The sequence below is a fragment of the Cynara cardunculus genome (assembly GCF_001531365.2).
Source record: "Cynara cardunculus var. scolymus isolate 2C chromosome LG 4, CcrdV1, whole genome shotgun sequence".
NCBI classification, from domain to species: Eukaryota; Viridiplantae; Streptophyta; class Magnoliopsida; order Asterales; family Asteraceae; genus Cynara; species Cynara cardunculus.
The window spans coordinates 3,186,106-3,197,815 of NC_037531.1; the positions used below are offsets into that span (position 1 = coordinate 3,186,106).

General features: G+C 32.8%; 1 protein-coding gene across 1 annotated transcript; it reads right to left on the reverse strand.

The window, feature by feature from the left end:
- Window positions 1-10,469: 10,469 nt before the first annotated feature.
- On the reverse strand, window positions 10,470-11,704 carry LOC112511758 (probable (S)-N-methylcoclaurine 3'-hydroxylase isozyme 2). Its single transcript, XM_025117493.1, has 2 exons — window positions 11,556-11,704; window positions 10,470-11,183 (listed from the first exon to the last, which is right to left on the reverse strand). The coding sequence occupies exon 2, from the start codon at window positions 11,100-11,102 to the stop codon at window positions 10,563-10,565; it is 540 nt and encodes a 179-aa protein (XP_024973261.1). The 5' UTR covers window positions 11,103-11,183; window positions 11,556-11,704; the 3' UTR covers window positions 10,470-10,562.
- Window positions 11,705-11,710: the final 6 nt, after the last annotated feature.

Consider the following 11,710-nt stretch of genomic DNA (forward strand, 5'->3'; position numbering starts at 1 on the left):
TGTCTTCGTTTGGAACTAATCCATAGATTTTGATGGGGAAATAAGGGTGACATATCAAGGAGAGGTGTAACATGGGATAAGGGTGGCATATCAAGGAGAGGTGTACCTTCGGTTATAAGGGTGGCATATCAAGGAGAGGTATACCTTTGGATATAAAGTTGGCATTTGTGTGTGGAATTATTATAACTCTTGCTATCATGTCTTTTAAGATTGCAATAGATTTGAGTTCTTTCTTCTTTGTGATTTGAGGACTCAGAGATGTTACTCTTATTAGAAATGATAGTATTGATGTTATTGAGAAGGGGAAAACTTGGCCTATGGCCAATAGGTTTCGATAAACTATGTTTTGGAACAAGTGTTTGATTTAAGAGGAACTAGAGAGGCTCTGGTTATTCCTTGAAAGGAACCAGAGGGGTTCTGATTAGTCCTCATAGTAAAACCAGAGGGTTCTGGATGAGGATTTGAGATTTATACAAGTCTTTTACTAAAGTTTTAGTTAAATCAGAGGCTCTGTATCTATTACATAAAAGCTCTGTGTCAAAATTATACTTTAAAAGAATTTTCAAAGATTTAATATACTTAGAAGTTTTTCTAACAATGGAAGACAGACCAAAGGGGCTCTTGTTGGCCTATGTGTTGGACCAGAAGGCCTCTGATTGGTCTTGCATTTTGAGCCAGAAGCTCTGTCTAGTAGAACCAGAGCTCTGGTCATACAAGATTATTTGAATATACGTTTTTATACTTTGAAAGCTATCTCACTAATTATAGTGTTGATCTATGAACGTTTTGAGGATTCCACTTGAGTAAGAGGCTCTGGTTGGCTTAACCAGAAGCTCTGGTCCTGCTATCTTTTGAAATATTTTGTAAGTCTGGTCTTTGGAACTAGAGGTCCGATGAACTCAAACAGAATGTGGTTTTACATCTTATTATGTGAAATGATTTATTTGAATAATGTTTTGGTGATTTTTCACCATGCAACTACGTGGAAAAAGGGATGTCACTAGACCTTCAGGTCTAACCCTCATTTTGTGTTTTAAATATGTATTGCAGGAAATGCGGAATATAATGATAGTAAGGGAAAATGGAAAATGTGATTTATTCCCTATGTGCATAGCTATATGAAGACCAACGGATGTATTTTGGAAATTATATTTTTTGTAGTACCAGAGCATGTACTTTGGAATTTTCTGGTTGTGTATTTTGTAATGTATTCTCTTGTATTATGGACCTTTGTAGGGATTAAACATGTATTCTCTGAATGAATTATATGTTATATGCAATGTGAGTTTTGGGGGTGTTACAGAAGGATCCATTATAAGACATAGCAACTCAATATTACCGATTATGATCAATAAGAAAATTCTTTATGAAGATATTGCATACCTATATATCCGACATAGCATAAAAAGAATATTTAGTTCAATTATAGAGGAGGGCGAGCATCAACTTAAGTATAAATTCAAGAGGAAGTCTAAAATTTGTAAGGGTTCGATAATTCATAGGGACATAGTCACGTAGGTTATATTTCTTAGGCTGGGTTTTTGGGCAATAGAGAATGGAAGGGAAAAGAGATTTTTCGTGGTTCTTCTATTGCAAAAACGCACGAACGCAAGAGCAACAAAATGGGATTGTTGCTCTTTTCATTTTTTACGTGGGTAGGCTAGCAACAAGAGGAGAAGCAGAGAGAAGCAGTTGTGGTGAAGATGCGATCAACATGAAACACTTCGACCATGAGGTTGTGATCGAGAGGATAAACAACATGCAATTGTGATCCAAACATCGTACAGGTACAATTCTGGGGTTCGAGTCAATTGACTATTTATTTGTTTTTGGTTTATTTTTGCTCTTTCTTGTTAAAAATAGCATATTTTATTGAATGAGAAATATTGAAAGTAGAATTGATTTGTTTCATCCGTGGATTATTTTGTTGGTTTTTGTGTTAGCCTACATCATACTGTGACTTATGCTCATACACTTGTTCGTTACAGGTGTAGTTTCCAGAATTTTTGTTCCCTTTTTGTTTCAGTGCCCTCAATTTTGTACTTTTTTTAGTCCATGAGACTATCTTGATTTGCGGAACAAAAACAGCTATTATGCTCAGATAGCATTTTGCAAATGATCTTACATGTCTTTAACATTTGTTTCGTTTACTTTCTGATAGTTTTGACAACATACGTGGTAGGACCTGGTCCTTTTAATTTTAGCCTTGTTCACAACAATATCATGAGGTTGTCTAATATATAGAACTGAGAATTAGATTAATCTAATGCCATGAGCCTAAGAAGTTTAGTTAAGCTAAGAATTTTTAAAATGAATGAATTGGGCTTGTTTAAATTCATTCAACATCAAGTTGTCAATTCGACATTCCATTACCTTTGCTGGTCAATATTGAGTTTCAAAGTTGTTAATTTTACATCCTATTGTCGACTTTGGATCAAGTTCTACATGCATGTCTTTGAACTATGATGGCTCATAGATCTTATATGGTTACTAAGCTAGATAAGTATATTTTTTCTTGTAAATTTATTTTCAACTCATCAAAGGGGATGAGGCTCTTTTTTGTTATTATGTTCTTTTAACAATGACATTTTCTTTTAGTCTTATAAACCCAGCGGCATTGTAATCGAGAGGGATATATATATATATATATATATATATATATCAAAGATATGCATAACAAATGTGGCCCGTGGGAGACTACTATAACAACTACGCAACTTCAATAGCCATGGTTTCTAGCCACCATTAACCTTAGCATACTGTCGGGCTACAGTGACAATTTTTTAATATAAACGTCAATTTATGTCATGCTACAGTGAGAGATTTAAATGATAAAGGTCATTGTATGTCATGAAACAGTAACAACTTTGACAAATAAACATCACCATACATCACTTTACGGTACTAGTTTTGACAAAAAAACATCACTATATGTCACCTTATAGTGACAACTTTTTAAAAAATAAATGTCATTGTAGGTCATCAATTCGGTGACGGTTTTGAATAAGAAATGTCACTTTACACAACTCTACAGTGACATTTAAAAAAAATAAACATCACCATACGTCATATTACAGTAACAATTTTGAAAAATAAACGTCACTGTATGTCCTACTACGGTAATGGTTCAAAAAAAATAAATGTCACCAGATGTCATGCTATTGTGATGTTTTAAATAGTAGACATCATTGTATGTTGTATTCCAGATGCAGGCCCGTTCCTGACATTTTTTAGGCCCTGGGCGAGATGTAAAAAAGGGGCAGTCGATAAGTACGACATTTTTTCAATGTATTGTTTTTATCATCAGAAATAACATTCAATTCATATAAACCGTTTTTCCGAGTATTTCTGAACGCAAAATCAATCAATACTCATTTCTAAATTAATATCATATACTAGAACATTTTTATGTAGTATCAGTAATTTGTTTCATCATCAAAAACATCATATGATATACTTTTGATACATAGAATGATATCATTTGGGGTCACAAAGTGGATTCTTCTGATTTTCGAGTGACATTATGTAAAACAATGTAAATAGGTTGGTTTTCCATATCATCTCATGTTAATGTTTTTTAACATCATTTTAAACTTTTATATTATGTTTTCGAATTTGGGAAGATTAACACTATTTAAAACTTTTATTTGATGTTTTCGAATTTGGGAAGATTAACACTATTTTAAACTTTTACATTATGTTTTCGAATTTGAGAAGATTAACACCATTTTAAACTTTTATATTATGTTTCAAAATTTGTGAAGAAAAGAAAGAATGAGAAAGGAAAAGAAAATAAAAGGAAAGAAGAAAAATAAAGTGTTTTATTGATGTTTATAATAAATAAGAGAGAGGAAAGAAAAATAATGAAATAAAAATAAATTTTGATATATTTTTTTCTTTTCTTTTCCCTAAAAAAATCTCGAAAACAAAATATTTTTTTCCCCCATTGCTTTCCTCTTTTTCCTACGTAAAAGAAGACTCAATAACATAGAGTTAGGGTTAAAACAAACTTTTCTAGAATAATCGATTATATAAATTAAAAACTCATGTTAATGATAGTTTGAGATCTTATTCTTTTTTTAGAAATAGAATAGTACATAAGATTTATAAACTCAATATTAAATAATAAATAACAACTATTGAAAAACAATTATAGTTTTATTATTATAAATATAGATACAAAAGATGGGGGTTTTCTTAGCTAATAACAAAAAAATCAATCATATTCTAATATAAAATAGAATTCACATGAGAATGGAACGATCAACAGAGTCGATGGAAGATAAGTTTTCCAAGCAAGTAGTTTTAGACGCCGRTTTTAGATAAAAAAAACCTAGAAAAAATTAAATAGTATTATATAATGAACGACAAATTAACCTCTTTATGTATTTTTTTCTCCAATATATTTAATTCATACATGTTTGAGTCTTTAATAGTTAATGTAGTACAAAAGTTTTTTCTTGTCATATTAGAAACTAAGTTTTGTATGTGTCTTCTATTTACTAATTTTTTGAACTACTATTATATATATTTAAAAAATTTGGGCCCCTAATTTTTATGGGCCCTGGGCATACGTCCGGCCCGCCCTCCCCTAGGGACGACCCTGTCCAGATGTCATGCTATTGTGATAGTTTTAAATAATAGACATTGTATGCTGTATTCCATTGACGATTTTGAGAAACAAACATCACTCTATGTCATGCTACAGTGACGGTGTTTGAATGTAATCATCAACATAGGTCATGCTATGGTGATGGTTTTAAAAGTTAAACATCAACATATGTCATGTTACAGTGACGACTTTTGAATAGAAACATCAACGTATGTCATCTTATAGTGACTATTTCAAGAAATAAACATCACTGTACGTCATGCTACAGTGACGATTTTAGATAATGAATGTCACTGTATATCATGCTATGGTAACGATTTTTATAAATAAATGACACTGTATGTCTTGCTATTGTCACAATTTTTTAGAAATAAACGTCACGATATGTCATGCTATGGTGACAATTTTTGAATATAAATGTCAACATATGTCATGCTAAGATGACAATTTTAATAAATTAGCGTCACCGTATGTCATGCTATGGTGATGGTTTTAAAAATAAATGTCACTATATATTATGCTACGATAACGATTGTAGGAAAAAAAAACGATTTTTTTGTACATTTAATGTGATGGTTTTAGCCTATGGTAACGGTTTTTGATGTGATTTGATAACGTTTTCTAAACGTAACCAAAAGTGTATCAATAGTGACGACAGCTACGGTGACGATTTTTATGTCCACAAAAACCGTTAACGTATACCAACGGTTATAATTTTTAACCGTCACTTAAGACCATATCTGCCCCGAACAATCTACTCAACTAGCTTGTATAAGTAGCCAACAGTCTTCTGGATCTAGGCAGGAACCTTCTAGTGCTATGTCGTCTTCTCATATTAATTTGGAGGAATATGAGAATATAACATCTCAAGTTGACCCAACCAAAGGCCTAACAATATGTCTTCAAGTTATTTGTATTTATTTTATTGTAAAGTTGAGATCTATGATGTATATATGTCATATATTTTTGTAAATTGTAAAATGCCGAATAGCATATCCAGATCCGAGAAACATCGTTGCACATAGTACCATTTATCATTCATCAGAGAAACAAATTATAACACCGTCAAATTTGGAAAGAGCGACTAATTTAGAATTTTCATTAATACAAAATGATTCTCGCTTAAGGCCTATTCTAACATTCTCACTAAATATCTCCAATAATCATTACCAGAGGAGATTCATCATTTTCCCTTGAAGAAATCCTTAACAACTAGTTTTCTCTGGTTCAATCACAACTCTGAACCCGACATCCAATTAACACAATACACACAAAGTGTAGAGTTTTCTCAAGATATCTTAGTTAAATGATCTTTATCTAAAAACTAATTTTTCCATCCGACCTTCCGCCAACTCACACCCTTGGAGTTGATTGCTTCCGAAACGTAAACCGAACAACTCCCAAAGAATACACCTAAACACAAATCATTCAATCAGGGAAATCTTTACAAATCAAGAACTCTTAATCACTAATACCCACTTCTCAAGGTCTAAACTCCTTAGAGTCACCACATGTGTTGTAAATGCTCTTTAGGATTCAACAACGGTATTCCAAGTACTTCAACGGTTCCTGGCCTTAAAACCAAAAGTTGACACTTAATATCATGAAATGGATCGAACCACAGAACGAATCTTTCGGTCACAAAAACTCCCCTATAAAGGCTCACCATCTCTAAATAATAGATACTAACAGGGTATTCCAAGATTTCCACATAGCCTTATTACGAATAACTGACTGAACTTCCAACCCAAAGATTGTGGAACGAAAAGATCACCGCTTTAATAACCGGGATGACTCGCAAGTCTAATACCTCAAAGTTTAGGTTCCCTATATACATTAAATTTTCAAACTGAAAACCTGGAATTTAAAACCAAACACAAGTCAGACCATCTGACGTTTCRATTCCCAATGACCCCTCTAGTCCTTAATTACAATTCCTTTCACAAAAGAGTTTAACACTATGGATGTAATGAGTTCAAGGTTTTTCAAGTACAAAACTTAACAAATATGCCAATTTACAACTTTATGAGATTTACTGACATGAAATCTCTATAATCAAACTTACGCACACATAAAATTTACTACCTATACACATAAAATTTAATACCACAACTAGGTAGTCGTGCGAAGTGGCCACAAATGCCACAGATATAAAACAAGCTTGAAAGTTGCGTGACCGTTATTCAAACTAATAATGACATCAACAAAATATGTTTAACACACTTTTCAAATGGATTGCCATAGTCCTAACATACATTTATTTACCCCATTTATGTAAAATAAATACATGTAGTACAATAGTGCACACCAAAATATGTTTGTACAAAACTTCCAAAGAGGAGTTAGACGACATAGAGCTTCCAAAATTCTCTCTTTTAGTCATAAAATGTCATGAAACAGAATTCCTCAACAAGACTTGCGTGCATCAGTTTATTTCTCAAAACTGGTAAATCGATATGTACATGCGCTTTGATTACAACATGAAATCATTTACGTTGGTTTCAAACTAAAGCAAATAACAATACACTTTTGCCAATCTAAGATACTGACTAAAATATCGTAAAGGAAACTCCAAACAAAACACATATGCAATATACGTAACATAACAGTTCCCATATAACTGAATGCCATCAAAATCTTCACATCTAACAACAAAATGACATGAAATATAATTCCCAATAAGTTCTCATACGTAACACACACAATAAAACAAATTCGTTTAATTCCAAAACTCATACTTGAGTCATAAAATATCATAAAACAGTCTCAATAAAAGTTGCAAACAACCATAGGAGATACAATAGTTTCATTGCTAATTTAAACTTGACCCAAATCTCACATGTGACAAAATATTTTCTTAAAACTCATAAAAAAAATGTTCGCACGTCCCTAAGGTAATAAATAGAACAATTTCTATCAGTTTTAGTTTCATAATCATCTTCTCAATTGTCTACTATGTCGTTGTCACCTCAGGTACATTGTTTTCTCTAATCTAATTTGAGTTGCATGCGATTTCGAATCTGAGAATACTGATTGCTTCCCTGATTTTTTTGCAAGATGTGATGTAAAAACAAGAAAATTTTGACATTGAATTGTTTGAGTGGCTTGTAGCAAAATAATCTGTTGATCCATAAAGCAACATGTAAACTAATAGTCACTTAGAGCATCYACAACAACTATGCTATTTTTTTYCCTAAAATAAAATATCTAAAAYCAAAATCTTTAATATCTRCTAGGGATTKTTTGTTTCCCTCTTAATGGTGAGGGAACCTCTGAATCAGTAACAACCCAATGTTATTTGGTARGCATGGGGACGGTGCGGGGATCCTAATCTAAGTCYCCATCTTTGCTGGGGAATATGATCACATCCCTAACCAGAAACGAGGATCCCCAACGGGAAGTCGTGGACTTTTTTCCCATTTATTTTAGATATTAAATCAATTGTGTTAAACACTGTACTTGATCAATAATGGTCTATGTTTAAATCTCACATATTTCTAAAAGTTTGCTTTTACGGAGAATCATATATATTTTCGTATATGAACAAAATAGCTCATTCCCCCAAGGTTGTGTTTTCTATTATTTATTTTTGCTATTTTCTTATTCAGATCAGTACRVAAGGAATCGCGAAGAAGATAATGGGAATAAAAACGAAGAAATTGGGAATGCAACGACATCCACAAAGAAAAAGACTACGGGTATAACTAGGTTAGTAAAACTTCTTAAGAGACTACTTCAATAAATCATTGCAAAATATCTAAAATGTTTAGCAACACTTTTTTGGAATCTTTGAGAAGTGGTTTTCCATCTTCACTTCCTTTACTACCCCGAACAACCTACTCAACTAACTTGTACAAGTAGCCAACAGTCTTCTGGATCTAGGTAGGAACCTTCTGGTGCTATCTCGTCTTCTCATATTAACTTGCAGGAATATGAGAMTATGACATCTCAACTTGACCCAACCATAGGCCTAATAGTATATCTTCAAATTGTTTATACTTATTTTATTGTAAAGTTGAGATTTATGATGTATATATGCCATATATTTTTGTAGATTATAAAATGCCTCTGAGAAACATCGTTGAACATAGGACCATTTATTATTCATCAGACAAACAAACAATACATGGAGTTATGCTTAACAATGATTGCTATAGAGTCTCAATCGATGAATCAATAAAGTCGGGTGTTTTTTACCAATACAAGTTGGAGAGCACGAGATAGTAGGGGATGCAATTGGTAGTTCCTTTGGCTTGGCCAAAAAGCCTTGTCATCCCTGACTTAAAGGTGTATGGCTTATCAAATTTGTTTTTGTTGYTAAGCTTTCTTTCCCATATACGATTTTACCTTTTGTAGGCATTTTTCATACCCTTGTTTAATTAAATACTAATAAATCTCACACTACTTTATAAATTATGATTATTTTTTTTGGAAAAGAGGGGATGGAACCTTGGAAAACCTTTATTCAAAACATAAAAAGGACTACAACTCTAASAAAAGGCATACCCTCCTAATTACAAAATGACGCCCAAGGCAACAAAAGCCTAACTCAGAACCCAATAACAGATTTAATGACCCAGTTACCCAACTTAGATAAGTAACTAGAAAAGGACCAAAATTAAAYAATGTAAAAGCCCATATGCTGGTAAATAACTTTAATAGAAGCATACCATTATYAATGGATCAAAAACAAAAACCCCTTCTAGCTGTTTCCGATCTCCTCCTCCAAATCCCGATCTCCTGCTCTAAATCCCTATCCTTAACCATCTTAATTTCCAATACTAGAATTCATCATATAGTCATTCATACACACAACTGCTGAGACCAATAGAAGCATATTAGAATGGAAAATACTCWCCATGGCTTCAAAATATATGTACCATCCATCAAGCATAGAGTCAACTCTTGGATCTGGTTCACAGTCCACTTATCAGTAGCCAACATATGAGAATCCCCATTCTAGATGTAGCAACCACTATGTTACAGAATAAGCCATATAACAACAATTAACATTTGAAGAAAGTTAACCGTTATCTAATGTGGACTAAACCATGTATCCAAAACCGGCATATGAAGAAGTCTAATTTCGGAMCTGTAGATTCTGATCAAATGAACCCATRRTATGGAAATTCAAACATTCCATAAAAATAACGTTTGTTTCRGATCATACCAAAGAACTAGCAGCTGATTAAAACTTATGACAACAACCAACAGATCAATAAAACCACATAATCTAAAGTTGTCGTATTGCCAAAACTTCAGAAAACAATCATACCACCAATAGCCACATTTATAAAAAAAAAATAAGCATGGTTATATGTAATAAACTTGCCAYGTTTAAACGTCACTTTCTGTGTCGATAAGTAGTTTATGGCCATGCTTTTAGGAAAAATGCTTCAATACCATAAARATTTGGATATGTTTATGGCCACAATGTTTTTGGCTATGACTTGTTTTTTCATGTGATATGGTGACAGTTTTAAACGTGGCCATTTGGACATCAAAAGTAGTCACGGTAGAATAGGCTGTGAATTGATTGAAGAAAATAAAACTGTGGCTAAAGGCCTACGGCAACGTTTTTTAATYRTGACCATTGTGAGTTTTTGTACTAGTGTGGTAAATAAAAGGTCGAAATATTTATGAGGGAAAGTGATTCTACACGATCATAAATATTATAGTGATTTCTTACGAACCTTAAACCCGATATTTTAAGAGTACCGAAGATGTGAGGCATTAAAATGGTAATGTAGCTATTTCCTAGACAATTCAATACAAAAGATATTAGAAAAGMCAAACAAAATATAACAGGGAACATTACAGGTTTATTAAGCCTGCTTCATTTATTGAGATATTTAAAAATACATAAAATAAYTTGAATTACATATGAAATAAGCATGAATTCATCGATTAACTTTTAGATACAAATATATGACAGGAAATCCAATACGAATTAAGCAYATTGAGGCTCTCTTTTTTGTTTGAAGATTAGCTTCAAAGGTTCCTCCATTTTCAAAGCAATCCCGAATTTGTCATTCATGTTGAGCTTCATAGGATCAACATCATTTGGAAGAATCAAGTCGAACTCATGAATCAAAGATGCCAATACAAGTTGAACACTTTTGATACCTGAGGGCATTCCTGGACACATCCTTCTCCCCGAACCAAATGGCAATAACTCAAAGTCTTGACCTTTCAAATCCAATTTCGAGTCCATAAATCTTTCGGGTTTAAAAGATAATGGGTCATCCCAAACTTTAGGGTCTCGGCCCATCGCCCAAAGATTGACAAATATTTTGGAGTTCTTAGGAATTGTGTAATTCATAACCTCACAAGTTTCAGCCGCCATATGTGGAAGAAGAAGAGGCACCGGTGGGTGTAATCTCATGGCTTCTTTGATACTCGCTTGTAGATAAGGTAAGTTGGATAGTTGCGAGTCAGTGATTTTATTCAAGTTGATCTCTCTTTTAATCTCATCTACTATTTTCGACATGACCTCTTTGTGTCTCACGAACTCGGTCAGAGCCCACACAACTGAAGTGTGTGTTGTATTTGTTCCTGCTACGAATAATTCCTGTAAAGATAAAAAAAGAATTCCTTGGATTAAAGATCAATTGTAGAGAAAATAATTCCGATAGTTGAGATAGAATGTTATTTCTCTTAAAACAACATAAGAATTTGATTAATCAAGGTTGTTGATGGAGAAACACAATTGACTTTATTTGTGTTGATTGTGTGTTCAATATAATGTTTGATATTAACCGGTTAACTTTGCATATGTGTATTTTATGTAGGAAAATTGTTCTCTTGTTTTCGGAATAAATCCGTCTATATACTATTAATGGTTCTTTTTAATAAGATATATTTTCAATCATCATCCCCTGCCAATAACCTTTGTTCAGCTACAAATTCATAATTTTATACATAAATAGTCAAAAAGACTTACCGTAACCAACTGATTTATCTGATTGTTTGAGAAACCATTTTCTAGCAAGCGATCCAAGAAAGATTGTGCTTGCTCTGACGACCATGTTGAAGAATTGATCAAAGCTCTTCTTTCCTCTACGATATCCTCCCAATAAGCAAATGTCTTTTTATATT